The sequence below is a fragment of the Cydia pomonella genome, chromosome 3 (genome assembly GCF_033807575.1).
Source record: "Cydia pomonella isolate Wapato2018A chromosome 3, ilCydPomo1, whole genome shotgun sequence".
NCBI classification, from domain to species: Eukaryota; Metazoa; Arthropoda; class Insecta; order Lepidoptera; family Tortricidae; genus Cydia; species Cydia pomonella.
This window is the reverse complement of record NC_084705.1, coordinates 2,947,420-2,968,206: the sequence shown is the minus strand read 5'-3', so window position 1 is coordinate 2,968,206 and position 20,787 is coordinate 2,947,420. Positions and strand designations below refer to the sequence as shown.

Below are 20,787 nucleotides of genomic sequence, written 5' to 3'. Positions count from 1 at the left end.
CTTTGGCTAAATTTGCATTTGCAAAACGTTTTAGTGTAGGCCTGTGTGTCATTTGACGTATTTTCAATTTTGTAAACATTTCACTCGCGTTTGTACTCTTCGGAAAAAGCGATATTCATATGAATAATGGCCAAAATGAAGAACTTTTCGCTAGCAGACATACCGGAGTTCTCTAAAAAAGAGCGCATAGTAGTAGTTGGGATAATAGGCAAGTCCCCATATCGGTACCCAAATAAAACAACACCACTTTTTTCTTCATCGGCCACTGAAGAGGTAATATTAGATCTTTAAACTCTAATGCTCTATTACTGGTTCTAAATTATGAGTATGAATCAATAATGAATTAATTTCGTTACCGATGTTTGCAACATAACCTATAATTCACAACACAATCCGTGTCAATAAATTCTGACTTGTTCAACTCTCATCATTTGAAAAGACAATTATTCCTTCCTTTATACCTTTTTCTACATTGTTTAGAAATCTTCTTTTTTTAGGCATGCTATTCTGAAAACAGAAATGACAGTATTTGAAATGGTTACTTAACTATTTAATTGTTATAGAATGGCATTGAATGCCATTGGGATGAGCGCCACAATACACTTTTCCTCCACGCCATCACATACCTGGACACCAAGCAACTGACTACTCTCGCAGCCAGCCTCGATGAGAACTCAAACTCAACGGAAAAAGTAATGAATTTTTCACTGAAAACCTTTACTGATTATTATAGTATTATTTATAAGTTGAAAATGCGATAGTAAACAAATACGTGTTGTTATTATTTTATACTTTTTTGACATACATTCTGTTTCTGAATTTTAATTGAATGCATGGTGCATGCTCATTGTTATATGCAATTAAACATAATTAGCCAATTATTTACCATCACATGCAATATTATTGTGTATACCTATGACCGACTAATAAAGTATTTTTGTTTGTATTTGTAAGGACGCCGATGCCTCCCACTGGCTGGTGGCGGCCGGAGAGCTGGCTGCGGAAGCCTGCAAGGCCATGGCGCTGATATTCCATTTGTGCCATATTGTGGTTCTGTCGTCACCTACTCCAGTGTTTGATCTTGGATATCTGCAGTTGTTTAAAGCTATTGATGCTTATAGGTAATTAGATTATGATTATTAATTCTTTTACGTTAAATTAATGAGTGAAACATTTAAAAACACGTAAAATTTATGTATGACTCTCGATAATTCAAACCTCTTTATAATTCGAAGTTATCACAAGTTCCCGAGGACATCTCTTGATATTTAAAAAAAACAGTACATTTGTAACCACTTGGTAATTCAAAAACAAAAAAATTCATGACTATGTAACAAAACAATGCCTTAATTCGAACTTATAGGCGTCAAACACTCGACAATTCAAAGTTGTGAGATTGCAGAGGTAAGCACATTTTGAGAAAAGTTCAAACTTGTATCTTGCATAATCAATGCATGAGCATTTATTACTGTAATTATTAGTTTGCCACACACTTCCGCACTAATTTGTTTGTTTAGTTTAGTTTCAGTTACTCTTTCATTGGTTATGTATACAGATTAAATGTTTGTGTTAGTTATGAGTCCTAGTTAATCGGTAAAAGTATAAATGCTTGACTTTTACCGACTGACAAGGCATGGAGAGCTGTATCTAATACACAAATAATGATTCACAACTGCTTAAAAAAATCCGGTTTCATAAAAGAAGACCAGTAAAATCAGCCTATAATTACGGAAGATGAAGAACTAGCAACAGCACCACTGGTTGACATCAGCAGCATTAATAACAAATAGTCAATATTACTCAATAATTCGATCTTTTATATTTTTTCTTTTAAAAAATTCAAACCATTTGATATTTTAAACTCTCAATGATTCGTTATATTTTAAAAGTCCTTCGAGTATCGAATTAACGAGAGTCGACTGTAGCATTAAATGTATGTATATTTAATGTTAACATTTTCTGGTAATTAATAAAAATTTCTTATACATATATTAAGTATTAGGTTGCTCTAAGACATTCTGGGGGTGCAAAGGGTTTTCCTAATAAGATTATCTATTCAAAGGTGCTAAAATACACTATTAACTATAATTCCTTATTGTAATTATAAATTACGGTAATAACACAACACCATTAAAATTCAAGACAATAAACCAAAACCTTTTCAACTAGGACCGAGCTGGCCCCTCGCACCTCTGCCGCGGTATCCTCTCTCGGCGGCGCCTGGGAGGCGCACGGGCGCTCGTGTTGCCCGCGTCTCCTCTTCCACTTCCGTAGGGCTCCACGGGCCTTGGCAAGGAACCCTGCCGGCTTGAAGCGGCTGGAACACGCGGTGGAAGACCAGTTGTATTTCATACTGAGAAAAGCACGCATTATCACGAATGTTTGGTAAGTAGATCAAGAAAAACTTCCATATATTGATGACTAGCTTCTGTCCGCGATTTCGTCTGCATAGACACAAACTATCTCCATATCAAACTTCATCTAAATTGATTCAGCGGTTAAAGCGCGAAGTAGTATCAGACAAACAGACAGTTACTTTGGCATTTATGATATTATAAAACTATTTAACAAAAAATATAACCGACTTCAGAAATTACCAAAAGCGCCATACATGTACCCATAACATTTGAAGTGCGCCTCCAGGTGGTACGTGGGCGGCCTTGCCCCCTTTTGCCGGGAATTTTCCAAGTCAGCCCTTGCTTGAATAGGTAGTGGCCTTTGTAAAACATGTCCTACCCAGCGCCATTTCCGCATAAGTATCTCTTTAACTAAAGGGTTTTGTGTCACTTCCCATAATTTAGTATTAGAGATGCCTGGTCCTAGTCCGTATGATTCGCCGCAAACACTTGTTAACGACACCTGGAGGAAATTCAATAAGCTAAATAGAGCGGTGGTGGTGGTGGCCTAGAGGATATGACGTCCGACTTTCAATCCGGAGGTTGCGGGTTCTAATCCTGGCCCGTACCAATGAGTTTTTTTCGGAACTTAAGTACGGAATATCATTTGTTATTCACCACTAGCTTTCCGGTGAAGGAAAGCATCGTAAGGGAACCCACATTGGGCCAGCGTGAGGACTACAGCCCAAGCCCTCTCGCGCATGAGAGGAGGCCTGTGCCCAGCAGTGGGACGTATATAGGCTGAATTATTATTTATATTATATTTTAGCCAACTTGCCGCAGCGTATACGCAGTAACAGTAACTGCGCAACGGTGCATCAACGCTTTTTGAGAGCAGCTGGCGGCGTGGCCGATCGTGGAAACTATTCTTGTTTGGACTTTCTAGGTTGATCCTTATGTTGAAGTTGTTCAGTAGGAACTTACTTCGCAAAGTATCATTAAACATCTGAAATTATTATCGACCTCTTTCATCATCAGTGCCAAATCCCTCTTCGCCATCCCGAAGAACGAAGAGTTCGTATACATGAGCGCGGACGAAGCACCATGCGCGCGCGACGTCAGCGCGCTAGTTCGCGGTCTCGTGCGGCGCTGCGCTGGCGTCGAACCTGTCGACAACCGACCTGAGAGAGGAGGGCTGCGGCAGTTTATCCAGGGACATGTGGACTTGGCGTTCGGAGAGGGGTTTGATGATAACGTTGGCAAATATGCGATGAGCACTTCTTTCTTTGAGGTAAGTTGAGTTTTTTGATATGGTGTGTTTAAGCAGGGCAAGTAGGCGGTGAACCATACATAGCAGGCCTGAGGGGGGGTTACGGTAGTTTCTACAGAGACATGTAGATTTGCTTAGAGGAATTTGATTATAACATTTTCACGGTAGTGTCAAAATCTTTTTTTTTTAATCTTTTAGCTCATCGTCTTTAAGATGTAATGTTTTTATTATTATATTTGTGGATTCAAATATGCAATTCCAACTGCTTATGTTGATTTAGTCAAGAACTTTACCCATATTATTAGGTACAAAGTAAATAAATGTATTATATGCTCAGCTGCCGGCGGCATCAGCGTGGCGCTCCGCGGCGCAGGCGTTAGCGCCGCTGTACCTGGAGTCCCCGGCTGCCGAGGGCGGAGCCCTACACGACTCCCTCGCTACGGATGTGCGGTTCTCGCACGCTCGATGTGCTAAGGTATGTAAACTACACAGCAATGTTTTAAATATAAAGCTTCTGAAACTGACAAAATAAACAGTATTTTTGTATCCCACATACCAACATGATAGTTCTATTGGCCAATGTACAATTCAATCATCCTGCTTTTTGTTATTCTATGTTGGCTAATTATTGTGTTCGTTTAGGTTCTGCCCATCGCGCAAGCATCATACGCCGAGGGTCTACCAGCGCATTACTCCAGTCAACACCACGCGCACAAGGCATGTTTTTGTCATATTCCTTTTCTTTTATTTCTTGATTACATTTCCTCTTTTTAGATATATCTTTAAAACTCAGATCTGTTAACCCTTTAGTCCGTAGCGGCAACATATTTGCCATCATACTTAAAACGAAAACGCATCTTTACTCTAAGAATTACGGTTCGAAATCGAATGACTAGTAGGTAATGTCAAATGGTTTAAATCGGCTTAAATAGTAATTTTTTTTTTTTTTAAACTTCAAGTTTTGATATGTGGAGGGTCGCAATTCGTCAGGAACTTTAGTTTTATTTTATGTTATGTTCCCCGATTCTTCGAAGAGGTATGGATCGGTTTGAAACTTCTTTTTTTGTTTTGTAAGGGTATGCTTTACTATTAGCCCCATTGTCATTAAGTAGGGAATGCAAACCGGTTTTAACCGAAACCGAAAAAACCGGTTAAAACCGGTTTTTTGACGGAAACCCAAGACCGGGTTTTTAGAATTTGAAAAAACCGGTTTCGGTTTTATTCGGTTTTTTTTATTTACCTAAATTGCATGTTTTATTCATTATAAGGGTATAAATCGGTCCTAAACCGGTTGAATCGACATCAAATCAAATAATGTGATGTTGTGTTAGTTTGATCATTTGTAACGCTAAATGAATTTTTACGATACAAAATACACAAATACGAAAGATTTAAATAATATAAAGTACTGGCAGTGGCAGGACATCCGTGCTGGTGTACGAATTGGTATAAAAGGTCTTACTTATAATTTTATTATGCGATGCGCTGTAGAAAAATTATACGTAATCAATTATATCAATGGCAGCTTTAGAGTCTTTTGTTGGTTCGGTGATAACGACTTACCGACAACCTTTTTTGTCTCTTTCGCACTAATAGGAAAGGATAGTTCAAACCCTAAAGAATAGAATTACTTGACTACCTGTGTTTGCCCAGTTTAAGCTAACACCATCAGTTTCTAATTGACTTTTCGAGAAGAAACACGTTGTATTAGCTTATTTCATTTATTTCCTACTTTACAAATCCATAATAACTTAGCAAATATTTTATAAAGGAAGTTAGTAACAGTAAACGAATTAACTACTTGAATACTAGAAGACAGCGAAAAACTTAGAGCAAGATTTCGGATTGGGCCATTTGATTTAAGACAAATAAAATTAAATTATAAATTGATATCGTCATATATTTAAGAAAAAAATAATTTAATAAAATTGGTTTGTTCCTATTCCTAGTTACAAATAACATTAAGTCATTTGACAATTCCCATACAATACAATACAATAAAATAGTCAGATATTCTGTCTTTAATTTCGTGAATAAATCGTGTATATACTATACTAGCATTTGTTTTTACACGTGAAGCAATCTTTTCTTTATTCCATGGCGATGAATTTAAGAATTTTTGATTCTAAAAACCGAAACCGGTTTTAACCGGTTTCGGTTTTTTTTTTTGTAAAACCGAAGAAAAAACCGGTTTTGAAAAACCTCCGGTTTTTGCATTCCCTATCATTAAGTGAGGATCTGACCATAGTATCGTAGAAAAGTTTGTTATACAAAGAATACAAAAATAGTAGGTATCCGTTTAAGGGCATACTCGGTACCATGAAAGATAAACAATTTTTTTATTTTATAAATTAGGAATAAATAGCAGAATTTTTTTTTCTTCAACTTTTTCCTAATCAAAATATACCGAATGTGGTATGGGTATTTTATAGTAATTTATGGGTTTGATCTCGGAATTATGCTTTCATTTGGTGAAGTGAAGAGATGAAATAATTCATATCTATACTTATGTATAATATTATAAATGTGAAAGTGTGTCTGTCTGGCTATCTATTACCTCTTCACTCTAAAACTGCTGAACCGATTTTGTTACAATTTGGTGTAACATAGTTCCAGGGGACAGGATAGTTTTCGTCCCATAAATCTTCTTTTTAGAGGGTGAAAAACGGGGTGGAAGTAAGATATTTGAGATAATTGCGATGCTTGGCCTCATAACTGATATAAGCGTATACTCAAATTGAATTATTGCTGTATTTTATTATATATTATATCAAAATATACTACCCAAGTTACTAGTTCCACGTAAACGAAGTCATGGGCAAAAGCTAGAGGCATAAACCATTTTGGAAATTGGCCTTTTTTTGTTAAAAGTTATTCATATTGGATTTATTATGGATTCGCTTTTCTTAGAATTTTATTTTGTTTACGCAGGTGAGTGTGGCGTTAGGCGTGCTACACACCATGGCCCGCGGTCCCGTAGCAGGGGCGGCCGAGGCGCGCCTGCGGGCCGCCTGCACGGCCGCCTGGCGCTCCCGGTCCCTGTGCGAGGCACCCTCGCTCACCGCGCACCCCTGCATACACCCCGAGCAGTGAGTACATGTGCTAGTGGTGCTACACCCCATGGCCCGCGGTCCCGTAGCAGGGGCGGCCGAGGCGCGCCTGCGGGCCGCCTGCACGGCCGCCTGGCGCTCCCGGTCCCTGTGCGAGGCACCCTCGCTCACCGCGCACCCCTGCATACACCCCGAGCAGTGAGTACATGTGCTAGCGGTGCTACACCCCATGGCCCGCGGTCCCGTAGCAGGGGCGGCCGAGGCGCGCCTGCGGGCCGCCTGCACGGCCGCCTGGCGCTCCCGGTCCCTGTGCGAGGCACCCTCGCTCACCGCGCACCCCTGCATACACCCCGAGCAGTGAGTACATGTGCTAGCGGTGCTACACCCCATGGCCCGCGGTCCCGTAGCAGGGGCGGCCGAGGCGCGCCTGCGGGCCGCCTGCACGGCCGCCTGGCGCTCCCGGTCCCTGTGCGAGGCACCCTCGCTCACCGCGCACCCCTGCATACACCCCGAGCAGTGAGTACATGTGCTAGCGGTGCTACACCCCATGGCCCGCGGTCCCGTAGCAGGGGCGGCCGAGGCGCGCCTGCGGGCCGCCTGCACGGCCGCCTGGCGCTCCCGGTCCCTGTGCGAGGCACCCTCGCTCACCGCGCACCCCTGCATACACCCCGAGCAGTGAGTACATGTGCTAGCGGTGCTACACCCCATGGCCCGCGGTCCCGTAGCAGGGGCGGCCGAGGCGCGCCTGCGGGCCGCCTGCACGGCCGCCTGGCGCTCCCGGTCCCTGTGCGAGGCACCCTCGCTCACCGCGCACCCCTGCATACACCCCGAGCAGTGAGTACATGTGCTAGCGGTGCTACACCCCATGGCCCGCGGTCCCGCAGCAGGGGCGGCCGAGGCGCGCCTGCGGGCCGCCTGCACGGCCGCCTGGCGCTCCCGGTCCCTGTGCGAGGCACCCTCGCTCACCGCGCACCCCTGCATACACCCCGAGCAGTGAGTACATGTGCTAGCGGTGCTACACCCCATGGCCCGCGGTCCCGCAGCAGGGGCGGCCGAGGCGCGCCTGCGGGCCGCCTGCACGGCCGCCTGGCGCTCCCGGTCCCTGTGCGAGGCACCCTCGCTCACCGCGCACCCCTGCATACACCCCGAGCAGTGAGTACATGTGCTAGCGGTGCTACACACCAAAGTCCGCGATTTAAACGTAAAATGTAACATTTCCAAAAGTACCAAAAGAGTAGCGTTAAGTTACCGATTTGGTTTAATGCTCCATCTAGACATTTATGCCTCTTAGGAGCTTTTGTCCTAAATTTTTCAAATATTTACAGTGACAACACAAAAGAGCACTCATCAGGCGTCCGTTACATCAGCGCGTGCAACTGCGGCCGCAGCAAGTGCTCCCGCGACGACCCGTACACAGTGAAAGCGGCCAACTGCACGTTCTACACCACCGCCGCGGCCGAGTGCGGAGTCTGTAACACTCTCACGTCTGTGGCGTTCCCCGTGTTCACCCCCTCCACGCCCACCTACAGGTACAGTTGTAGCAAGTGCCTCCGCGACGACCCGTACACAGTGAAAGCGGCCAACTGCACGTTCTCCACCACCACCGCAGCCGAGTGCGGAGTCTGTAACACTGACGTCTGTGGCGTTCCCCGTGTTCACCCCCTCCACGCCCACCTACAGGTACAGTTGTATACAGTGAAAGCGGCCAATTGCACGGTCTACACCACCGCCGCGGCCGAGTGCGGAGTCTGTAGCACTCTGACATCTGTGGCGTTCCCCGTTCTCACCCCCACCATGCCCACCTACAGGTATAGTTGTACACAGTGAAAGCGGCCAATTGCACGGTCTACACCACCGCCGCGGCCGAGTGCAGAGACTATAGCACTCTGACATCTGTGGCGTTCCCCGTGTTCATCCCCGCCACGCCCACCTACAGGTACAGTGGTAGCAAGTGCTCCCGCGACGACCCGTACACAGTGAGAGTGACACCACCGCCGCGGGCGAGTGCGGAGTCTGTAGCACTCTGACGTCTGTGGCGTTCTCCGTGTTGTGTTCAATCCGCACTTTCTCTTTATACCATTGTTTATATAATAACTTTTATAAAAAAAAGAAAACTACTTAGATCCTATTTAAATATACATAAATAAGAAAATATTTTATTTTATTATTTTTAAATAGTTTGAATTGTTCCATTTGTAGTTTTAATGTACGTAGGTATTGTTAAGAGCTTAAAAGTGACGCGTGAGGCATAAATAAAGAACAATTATATTCAACACTGAATTCGGAAACTTTCCTAAATATTCAGGATTTTCCATGAGGTCCTTATGTATAACCATTGCTATCACTAAATCCATTCTCCGTCCCACCGCTTGTCCAATCCCTCAACCATCTATTCCCTCTACCACTTGTCATTGAACCCCTCGACCCTGAACCCCCGGCCCCTCAACCGGAAAGGCCCGATCCCTCAAACCCTGATCCGTAACTCCTAACCCCCGAACCCTTAACTCCCAATCCCCGACACCTTAACTCCCACCCCGACCCCTCATCTCGCAAGCCACCCTTCCAACCCCGCCCCAGGTCCCTTCAACCCTGCCCCTAACCTCAGATCCCTCAAACCCTCTAACATCTACCTTTGCTTTCACGTTAGGCATTTCCACTAGTACATCTAAAGTCTTCATCATCAGGTCCACTTCATCAAATTGGTGGTTTTCGAGAGGAAATTCTCGAGTTGCTTAAGAAAATACCCAATTAGACTTTAAGAGCTATGCAAGATGTTCTGCGTGCAAGCACAATGACATTTTTTTTTCTCAGGGCTGCATCAGTGAAAGCGGGTTCTCAAGAGGCGGAGCCTGAACCTCGGGCCTCCGACGGCAACTCGGGCTGTTCAGGCTGGTCGGCGGGCGACGCGCTGTCCCCTGGCTCCGGAGACGAGGACCCCGGGCCGCAGTACCTCGTGCCCGTCCGGGACAACGGTGAGGGTGTCACACGAGGGCTGCTCGGGCTGGTCGGCGGGCGACGCGCTGTCCCCTGGCTCCGGAGACGAGGACCCCGGGCCGCAGTACCTCGTGCCCGTCCGGGACAACGGTGAGGGTGTCACACGAGGGCTGCTCGGGCTGGTCGGCGGGCGACGCGCTGTCCCCTGGCTCCGGAGACGAGGACCCCGGGCCGCAGTACCTCGTGCCCGTCCGGGACAACGGTGAGGGTGTCACACGAGGGCTGCTCGGGCTGGTCGGCGGGCGACGCGCTGTCCCCTGGCTCCGGAGACGAGGACCCCGGGCCGCAGTACCTCGTGCCCGTCCGGGACAACGGTGAGGGTGTCACACGAGGGCTGCTCGGGCTGGTCGGCGGGCGACGCGCTGTCCCCTGGCTCCGGAGACGAGGACCCCGGGCCGCAGTACCTTGTGCCCGTCCGGGACAACGGTGAGGGTGTCACACGAGGGCTGCTCGGGCTGGTCGGCGGGCGACGCGCTGTCCCCTGGCTCCGGAGACGAGGACCCCGGGCCGCAGTACCTTGTGCCCGTCCGGGACAACGGTGAGGGTGTCACACGAGGGCTGCTCGGGCTGGTCGGCGGGCGACGCGCTGTCCCCTGGCTCCGGAGACGAGGACCCCGGGCCGCAGTACCTCGTGCCCGTCCGGGACAACGGTGAGGGTGTCACACGAGGGCTGCTCGGGCTGGTCGGCGGGCGACGCGCTGTCCCCTGGCTCCGGAGACGAGGACCCCGGGCCGCAGTACCTTGTGCCCGTCCGAGACAACGGTGAGGGTGTCACACGAGGGCTGCTCGGGCTGGTCGGCGGGCGACGCGCTGTCCCCTGGCTCCGGAGACGAGGACCCCGGGCCGCAGTACCTTGTGCCCGTCCGGGACAACGGTGAGGGTGTCACACGAGGGCTGCTCGGGCTGGTCGGCGGGCAACGCGCTGTCCCCTGGCTCCGGAGACGAGGACCCCGGGCCGCAGTACCTCGTGCCCGTCCGGGACAACGGTGAGGGTGTCACACGAGGGCTGCTCGGGCTGGTCGGCGGGCGACGCGCTGTCCCCTGGCTCCGGAGACGAGGACCCCGGGCCGCAGTACCTTGTGCCCGTCCGGGACAGCGGTGAGGGTGTCACACGAGGGCTGCTCGGGCTGGTCGGCGGGCGACGCCCTGTCCCCTGGCTCCGGAGACGAGGACCCCGGGCCGCAGTACCTCGTGCCCGTCCGGGACAACGGTGAGGGTGTCACACGAGGGCTGCTCGGGCTGGTCGGCGGGCGACGCGCTGTCCCCTGGCTCCGGAGACGAGGAGCCCGGCCCGCAGTACCTCGTGCCCGTCCGGGACAACGGTGAGGGTGTCACACGAGGGCTGCTCGGGCTGGTCGGCGGGCGACGCGCTGTCCCCTGGCTCCGGGGACGAGGTGCCCGGCCCGCAGTCCCTCGTGCCCGTCCGGGACAACGGTGAGGGTGTCACACGAGGGCTGCTCGGGCTGGTCGGCGGGAGACGCGCTGTCCCCTGGCTCCGGGGACGAGGAGCCCGGCCCGCAGTACCTCGTGCCCGTCCGGGACAACGGTGAGGGTGTCACACGAGGGCTGCTCGGGCTGGTCGGCGGGCGACGCGCTGTCCCCTGGCTCCGGGGACGAGGACCCCGGGCCGCAGTACCTCGTGCCCGTCCGGGATCCGCCGACTTTATAATGTTATCTTCTGAGTTTAAGAGGAAAGAGGACGGCCGATCCATTCAAACGCAGTCCCCATTTCCCTTTCTGGGTAGTGACATTTTGGAAAATATTTTTACATCATTTGATTTAGACGTTTGACTTTTTTAGATTTGAGGATAAAGATCTTATTCCCAAAAATGTAACATAAAGCTGATAAATTTAATTTTGTAATTTGATTTCTACAATTTTACGTAGTACTTTGTGTCACTTTCTCCGTGTCGATTAGACACGGAGAAAGTGACACAAGACCTTGACTATACACTGCATTGTGAAATGGTCTATACTTTTTAAAATATAAATTCTTTTTATAGAAAAAGTAATAACTCGCCAGCCCTCAACCACGGAGTACCTGCCCGGAATGCTGCATACGGCCTCCCCCCCAGGCCTGTTACCAGCCTTCTCCTCCTGGTCCCTGGTCTGCCTCGGAGCCTCCTCGTTGTACTCGCACAGCCTGGGCCTGCCCGAGCACCTGCAGCCGGGGCTGCTGCCGCACACCAACTACCTGCTGCCGTGGGACGCCAGAGTGCGGTCAGTCAACATACAGTCCTTGTACTGCCTCCTGCCCCTGGTCTCCTCGGAGCCTCTTCGCTGTACTCGCACAGCCTGGGCCTGCCCGAGCACCTGCAGCCGGGGCTGCTGCCGCACACCAACTACCTGCTGCCGTGGGACGCCAGAGTGCGGTCAGTCAACATACAGTCCTTGTACTGCCTCCTGCCCCTGGTCTCCTCGGAGCCTCTTCGCTGTACTCGCACAGCTTGGGCCTGCCCGAGCACCTGCAGCCGGGGCTGCTGCCGCACACCAACTACCTGCTGCCGTGGGACGCCAGAGTGCGGTCAGTCAACATACAGTCCTTGTACTGCCTCCTGCCCCTGGTCTCCTCGGAGCCTCTTCGCTGTACTCGCACAGCCTGGGCCTGCCCGAGCACCTGCAGCCGGGGCTGCTGCCGCACACCAACTACCTGCTGCCGTGGGACGCCAGAGTGCGGTCAGTCATCATCTCCTACCCCTACATGTGTAACACACACACACACACTTGTCTAACAAGGTGCCTGAGTGAATAGGGGTATCCACAAAGGACAAGTCGCCTTATGAGGAAACAGTTTGAAGCAACTTGGTTTGTTGTCCTTGCCAGTCATCTTAGTCGCACGTGCATTTGCAAAGACCAAGCTGCTTCGCGTGCCAATTTCAATTTAATTGTAAGGCAGCTTGCTCTATGTGGACCTATAGATCCACAGATGACATGAGCGAGAACGTTAGACGTAAAAATCGACGCTGTCGAAATTGCATGGAGAAATTATGAATGAATTCCTTGATAAAGTCGCCATGCAGTATTACGGCTGATGGGATATTGCGTACAACGTAACCTTCTGTAACAGTGATCTGCTTGTGCTCCAATATAACGTCAGGAGACCAAGGCCTAGTGGCGTTTTGAATCAGCTCGATATGTTGTATGTTCTAGTATGGAGCAAGTAAGCGCATGGCGAGCTGCACAAGCGTCCGCACGCGGGCGCGGAAAAGGCACCGCACCGCACCACCTCACCGTCAAGATATTTCTGGGTTTTGAATATGAGTGTCCACGTGGGCACAGGTAAGTGTTTGTTCTTAATATAATTAATTGGAACTATAGAAAAAAACGGATAACTCAGAGACGCAGCCGCAGTGAAGAACGTAATATGTCTTGTGTGTCATTGTTCCTTCCTTTCTTGTTCGTTCCTTGTTTGTGCTCCGGCGAAGCCAGAGAGAGCGGTCCTCGCTAGAACATTTCAGACTTTCGGCCCAACGCGGATTATAACCTGCGAGTTTAGTACGAGTATCTTATCGTTGCGCCTTCTATCCCTAATATTGAGTCCAGTCCCGGGGCTCATTTCTCGAACTATTAATTAAATAATATTATTAGTGTGTTACCATGGTAACCCATACGTCTAACTGTCAAGACGATAGACGGGGACTGATATTATTATTAGTCTAATACCGTTCGAGAAATGGGCGCAAGAATTCGGACTCGACTCAATATTAGGCATCTTCTGCAGCCCGGCTTCGGCTTCGCACCGAAGTAAATTTTGTAAAAAAAAAATATTTTTTTAAGTGACCCTGACACATTTTTTGAGATTTTTACTTATTTGGATATTTCGCTTTTAAAAAATTCCTTTCATGTTGATGCAATCAATATTTCAATTCGAATATAAATCGGATTTCTCTATCCTATTGCCTAATAAAATAGTTAAATGTATTGGATCTCCCACCATGTCAGGTTCATGATGTCCTCCCCCGACACGGTGGTGAGCGGCGGCGGCGGCGCGTGCGGGCGCGACGCCGGCGCCGCGGGCGCGCGCCTGGCCGCCTCCGACATGCCGCTGCACGCGCCCTGCCTGTGCAGGGGCTCCAGCGCCATGCTGGCCCAGCTGATGAGGGTGCACGTGGTCACTCCCAAGGCACCCGTTCATGTCACTTTGGACCCTAAGGTTAGTGGATTTAGGTTCGTTTTCAATTGGTAGCTAGTGCAAATACTAAGGAGAAGATACATTTCGCACGAACTGGTATCTGTGCACGTGACTTTGGACCCTAAGGTTTGGGTTACAGTTCATTTAACACGTCTATGCCGTGTCTATGCCGAGGCACTAATAATACTGTGCCAGCTCAGCTAATGAGGTGTTATGCGTGTGTGTGTGTGTCCTTCGGAGGAAGGCAGCCGTTCATGTGACTTTAGACCACCTTGTGATGTGGGGTGTTAAAGGAGAACTACTTCGTTCTAAATTTAGGTTTATTCTGGTTAAAGTTAAAAAGTACACTACTTATATACTGTTATGTGTAATAGTGTGTGTGGCGCTAACACTACACCTTCAGATTAGTGGATTTAAATTGGTTTGGTTTGAGATTGGTAGTAGTGCTAATAATTATGGTGAAGATACATTTACGAACTGGCACCGGGACACGTGACTTTAGACCCTAAGGTTGGTGATGTTAAAGTGGCTAATAGCATGCTGCTACACGAGGATCTAATGCTCGCGCAGAGATGAGAGATCATGTGATCACGCTGAAGGCACCTGTTCATGTGACTTTAGATCCTTAGGCTATTGTTTATTATGTTTATTTCAGTTTAGTAGCTGCGACAGACATTTTCAGTAAATTTTAATCCTTTTTTTTTTCCAGGTCCAACCAGTGACGGGCGGGCCGATCTTCGTCCCCGAACCAGCCGGCTCCGAGCCCATCGAACTCTCGGGCTCCGCCTACTGGGTGCTCCGCCTCCCCTACATATACGCTGACGAGCGCGGTCCTCTGCCCCGGCCTCGGCAGGCCTCGGGGCTGCTGCTGGCGCCGCTGCTGGGCCTGAGAGAGTAGACACAGGTGACAACATGCCGGGTGCTCCTCCCCTACATATACGCTGACGAGCGCGGTCCTCTGCCTCGGCCTCGGCAGGCCTCGGGGCTGCTGCTAGCGCCGCTGCTAGGCCTGAGAGAGTTTTATTTAATCGTATGGCTTATACAAAAAATAGGTAGTTACATAAATATCACAGAATAAAAATTACATTACAATTAAAATTAAATGTCAATATCCAGAGCGTTCAGCCACGCAATTGCGTCGGGTGTTAGGCGCAGCAGGTCCTCTGGTGGTCCCGAGTATGAGTGCAGAGGGCATCGCTGAATTATATGCTCCATAGTCTGGACTTCTTCGTCACACTCGCACATTGCAGAGTCCTTCCACCCCCATTTATGCAGAAAGTAATTGCAGCGACCGTGACCCGTTCTCAGTCTATTAAAGCGGCACCACAATCTCCGGGGGAGGTTGAATCCTAATGGTTTAGAAGTCGGGTCTATGGTTTCTACGTGAGAGCCAGCAGAAGCAGTGGTCCATTCAGTTTTCCAGGCTTCAGTCACATTGAAACCATTTAGAGTTTGAGCAGCAGCATACGCAGGACTTCGGGACTTTAGGCGTTGGGGTGGTGGGTAGAAAAACTCATTGTGGATAGGCAATGCTGGTTTGGAGCTGATCTTCTCAGCTTCTCTCCTGAGTGCATGTTTTCTCCTCAAGTGTGGAGGTGCTATGTGGCATAGTATTGGTAGCCAATGGGAAGGAGTGGACTTAATCGTTCCTGATATACACCGCATAGTCTCATTCAGTTTGGTATCCACCTTGCCCACGTGAGCGCTTTCTGACCACACTGGGGCACAGTATTCCGCTGCTGAATAAACTAGTGCGATACCAGTGGTGCGCAGGCAATCGGCAGATGCTCCCCACGAGGTTCCACATAGCCTATGCAGGATATTATTTCGCGTTGATAATTTCTGGGAGAGCTTCACAAGATGTTCCTTGTATGTGAGAGATCTATCCAGAGTAATTCCAAGATATTTTGGGTGCTGGTTGTAGTTGAGCTTTTTCCCATTGAAATAGACCGTTGGTTCATAGGTAGCCATTTGGTTGCACAGATGGAAGCACGACACTTCAGTCTTACTTGCACTGGGTATTAGGCGCCAATGTTGAAAGTATTTTGTTAGCCTTTCTAGGTCGTTGGTAAGGATTGTTTCTCCAGACGTGAAAGTTTTGCTCTGGGCTACTAGTGCAATGTCATCAGCGTATATGAATTTTGTAGCGTCTGTAGATGGGAGGTCGTGGATATATAAATTGAAGAGCTGAGGAGCCAGAACAGACCCTTGTGGCAAGCCATTATTAAGTTTCTTTCTTTTGCTTTTAGCGTCTCCCAAGAACACTTCGAACTCCCGCTCGCTCAACATACCAGTTATGAGATCCGCTATCTCCTTGCTTGGAATCACCGATAATATTTTGTAAAGTAAACCTTGTTTCCACACCGTATCATAAGCAGCTGTCAGGTCTATAAACACTGCTGTGGACTTCAAGGCTTTTTGGTATCCAGCTTCAATGTGAGTAGTAAGGGCCAGTACTTGGTCCGTGCAGCTTCTTCCACTTCGGAACCCAGCTTGTTCAGGTGGAGTCACAGCTTCTATGTACGGTTCAACTCTAGCCAAGATTAAACGTTCAAGCAGTTTAAATGTGCAGCTTAGGAGGGCAATTGGTCTATAGCTTTCAGGTTGATCCTCGGGCTTTCCCGGTTTTAGTACTGCGACTATTTTAGATAACTTGAACTGTTTTGGCAGTTTATTGTTCCGGAGTATATAGGTAAACAGTGCAGATAGCCAGCTTACAGCAAGCGGGCCCATGTGACGGATAAACTCGTTGAAAATTTTGTCAGGACCAGCAGCTTTATTTGTTTTGAGTGTTTTAATGGCATTATCTATTTCACTAAGTTCAAAAGGTTTAGCGAGATTATGGTTCCTTGGCGCGCTATTTTTGAGTGCTTTGAGGTCCTTCTTTATTTTCTTAGTAAAAAGTTTATCACGTTTGGCTCTGGTTACTTCAACCATACGATCGGCGATAGCGTCTGGTTTAACACTGCCAGTCTGCTTTTTTTGGTGTTGTTTACCTGTCAGGCTATCTAGAACTCTCCATGCCTTGCGGCTGGACTTCTTGAAGTCCATATCCTCAACAGTTGACCTCCATTTGTTGTGCCGTGTAGCATCTAAAGATTTCAGAAGCTCAGACCCTATGCTGTGGTCACCAGACCTTTGATATTGCTTGTACAAATCCTCGCTTTCTGGATTCCAGCCGGGTATATACTCCTTTCTGTAGCCTCTAGGGATGTTTGACTTCGCTGATTTCAGTACAAACTCTACGAATTTTCCATAGTTTGTAGCGATTGGTTCTAAGTGAGCTGCTGCAAGTTCGGTGTCCAACTGTTTTTGGAAATCTTCCCAGTTTCCTCGATTGAAATTCCAACGAGGTAGTGGCATCGAGTTCATAAGTGGCAGTTTGAGACCAATATGTAAGACAATTGATCTATGTTGGCTATTAGGGAAGACTGCTAGCAGGGTGCGGTGACACGGTAAAGGTTGCTGGAGATGGTCTTTAGAGACGAACGTTAGATCCGGGTTGTATTCTTTACCCCATCTGGCGGAGCGGAAGGTACCTTTGTCTTTGGCACAGTAGACTAGATGGAGGTCGCAGCATTCTGCCCACCTAGCTAGAGCCTCTCCGTTTTCATCAGATTGACGATAGCGCCAGTTAGTGTGATGGCTGTTGTAATCTCCAGTATACACGCACGGGTGAGGTTGTTTCATCGGTAAATCTTCTCCCCAGTTTACCCTTGGGGGCTTATAGATATTCGTAACTGTCAGGTCTCCTATACGCATAACTATGGAGAAAATCATATTTTGATTACTGGAGTTCACTAGATGTACATCAGTAAGACTGGATTTCACGTAACTGGCTACGCCATATTTGGGATGGTGGACTGCTTTCACTAACGTATACCCAGGAAGTTGGCCTCTTTTCTCGAGATCTGCGTCATCTCTGCTGTGTGTTTCCTGAATATTGACTACGTCTATTTTGTTTTCATGCAATAGTTTAAGCAGGTAGTCGCTTTTAGCGGCACTTATCCCTTCTATATTTATCTGCAAGATGCGGACTGAAGGTCCGACATCTCTAGTCATAGTGCTCTGTGAGCTAATCGCATTTGTGTTCGCATTCATCGTGATATTTGCCTATTTTATTCGCCTCTGTGTTTGCTACTCTTTAGCACCACCCAGGGGACACGTGCAGGGTTGTGGTAGGTTATTCCTGCGGACGCGAGTAACAATTGTCCCCCTGAGAGAGTAGACACAGGTGACAAGGTGCTCCAAAATTATGCTTATGCTACAGGAATTAAGGAACACGTGAGGTAAAAACACCAAATGCGGCTGAGAAAATTTAATCACAGCTCGGCTAGAGACAACTTAAGAGCAATTCTTAAAAGAAAACCATCTCTTTTCTTCCATACATAAATTACTGTTTCTTCAATATCTCCCGTCCACGTCAGCGCGTTACAAATATTAATTTAACATGTCACCTGGTACTGGGTAATACCGATGTATTTATTGTAGTTTCTTTTTCAGGGTTGAGGAGTTGGAAAAGAAGAAACAACCAAGCGAAGCAGACGTTGACGCCTTTTATGGATCTAGGCGATACGGGCAGTCTAAGTAGAGGTTAGGCTGTTGTCATCGTCATGAATACGTCAACCACGGAGGAGAAACCACTGGTGTTGGCGGTCAGTAGGAACAGAGTGGCGCTGCCCGATTTCTCTATAATAACCTTTAACAAAAAATAATTAACCTGTTCTCTTGATTGCCTTAAGATCCAAGCAACCGGACAAAAAAAAATTGAATCGGTATAGCATCACGAGGGAGAGTGATTGGAGAATATACATAAATAACTATTAAACATTCAAAAAACCCCCCTTCGCTATACGCGAAATATTCTAAAATGCATCATTTTGGAAACGAGCTGATATTTTTCAAACTGCTGGATCGGTTCATATCTAAGTAACTCCGCAAGAAAACTCTTTCACGTAAAAATCGCATCGATATCGGTCCATCCGTTGGAGAGCTACAGTGCCACAGGCAGACATTGGCGTCAAACATAACACCCCTCTTTTAATGTCAGGGGATAAAAAGCAGCAAAGATCCCGATGAATTGAGACATTCGTCTTTTTTGAAGTCGGTTATACTCGTGAATGCTCATTCGCTACTTGCTTAACGCCGCTGGTCACTTACCTGCCTCGCTACGGCAAGTAAAATGAATTTGAAATAGAGGTGTGTATTGTCAAAGAAAACTTTGTAGTGACGTAAATTTACTGCCATCTTTCGACACATACTTATAACTTTAACTTTTAGAACGCCATTTGACATTGATCCTTATTCTTTCATTGATAATGTGTTCAATTTGTTAAATATCAAAAAGTGGCGCCATCTAATAGAGCAAAGGCCAAAAGTGTAGCAGCATCGTTTCGAGTGATGGCGCCATAACCTTTAGGTAGTGCCCAGTAAGATGGCGCCACTTTTTGATATTAAGGCGTATTCGGGTATTATCGAAAGGAAATAACGCTAAAAAAGTGCCGGATGACTAATTTTGAAATGATAACTCAATAACTGAAATTACCCGAATACACCTTATTTCCTTTTAATTCTAACGCCTATATGCGATCTATGTCTGGGCCATAATAATTGATTGTAAAAAGAGTAGAATTCAAAAAAATAAACGACTTTATATAATGTAGATACGAGTTATTGCACCTAGACGAAATTAGACCTTATTAATATCTTTAAAATAGAAGTTGAGGCAATGACTTCGTGAAATGCTGGAACTATTCCTACTTTATAGAGTCAACATCAAATATAGTGACGGAAAAACTCAAGTCAGTTTTCAAAACTCGCCAAATATATCGTAAATCTGAACACACCACATAGAAATAAGAATTTGTTCCGATATATTTGTCCACTTTGGCCGTTACTGTTAGCTGACTGTACCTAACATTTATCTACATATGCCTTATAAATAAAAATGAATAAAATATGTATAAAATTGCCTTATGTATAAAATATGAAATAAAACAATGTTCTGTTCATTTGTAGTTTTATTGTCCTTATTTTTTGTTTTTGATATTAAAAATGTTAAGCTTAGGTCTAAAGCGCCGATATGTTGATATCATATAGCAAAATTAGCTAAGTCACTAGTTCGGAACAATCGTTCTTATCAATACTTGACGTAGTGAAACTATGACAGTTCATTTTTAGGGTTCCGTAGCCAAATGGCAAAAAACGGAACCCTTATAGATTCGTCATGTCCGTCTGTCTGTCCGATTATTGTATGGAGTAACTATCAATTTCAAATGTTTCTAGACTTTTTTTGTGACTTACTTGACTTATCGTGCTATGTCCCCTAGATGGGGCAGAGGGCGTCCACTGTGCGCCGCCATCTGGATCGGTCTTGAGCTTCCTGCTTAAGTTCGCTACAAGTCTTCCCAATAGCTTTAGACTCCAGTTTTTTTGTACTTTAGCACATTTTTTATTTTGAACTGTAACAATCATTTACTAAAATATGGTAAAACCCTATTTCTTCAATTATTTTTTAAATTAGGTATATCCGAAAGATATTTGGAGAAACTTTCATACTGCCCATCATTCGCCACGTTAGGTAAAGCAACATTGCTACGAACTACAGCATTAATACCTGTCGCCTCGAATGATGGTCCCTGTGACCATAAAGAAGTAAGCATAGAATGCTCACTCCACACCAGCGGCGTAGCGTGTGCACTTGCCGCCCGGGGCCCATCAGAAATTTGCCGCCCCGTTTATGATTAACATTAGTTAATATAAGGAAAAGTTCCGTAAAAATGGTAAAATACAAAAAATAAGTTCAAAAACTAAAACTTGACTACTGAAAATCGGCTTATAAAAATTATGAAAAAAAAATCTCATCTGAAATAATCACACAGAAAATGCTTTATATTTATCATCTTTTAGATCAGTGGTGGGCAAACTTTCTTCATGGGGGGCCAGAATTTTTTACGAAATTTAAGAGGAGGGCCAGAATTGCAGCAAAACTGAATTTTGATTTGC

At 46.7% G+C, this 20,787-nt stretch overlaps 1 protein-coding gene across 1 annotated transcript; it reads left to right on the top strand.

The window, feature by feature from the left end:
• Positions 1 to 73: 73 nt before the first annotated feature.
• On the top strand, positions 74 to 19,793 carry LOC133516490 (uncharacterized). Its single transcript, XM_061849473.1, has 23 exons — positions 74 to 273; positions 564 to 692; positions 955 to 1,121; positions 2,170 to 2,385; positions 3,375 to 3,627; positions 3,944 to 4,081; positions 4,249 to 4,323; positions 6,538 to 6,697; positions 6,872 to 7,013; positions 7,382 to 7,608; positions 7,667 to 7,808; positions 7,982 to 8,185; positions 9,468 to 9,740; positions 9,828 to 10,076; positions 10,164 to 10,412; positions 10,500 to 10,636; positions 10,747 to 10,939; positions 10,991 to 11,196; positions 11,654 to 12,326; positions 12,801 to 12,929; positions 13,593 to 13,803; positions 14,492 to 14,686; positions 18,286 to 19,793. The coding sequence occupies exons 1-22, from the start codon at positions 127 to 129 to the stop codon at positions 14,678 to 14,680; spliced, it is 4,509 nt and encodes a 1,502-aa protein (XP_061705457.1). The 5' UTR covers positions 74 to 126; the 3' UTR covers positions 14,681 to 14,686; positions 18,286 to 19,793.
• The last annotated feature ends 994 nt before the right edge of the window (positions 19,794 to 20,787 follow it).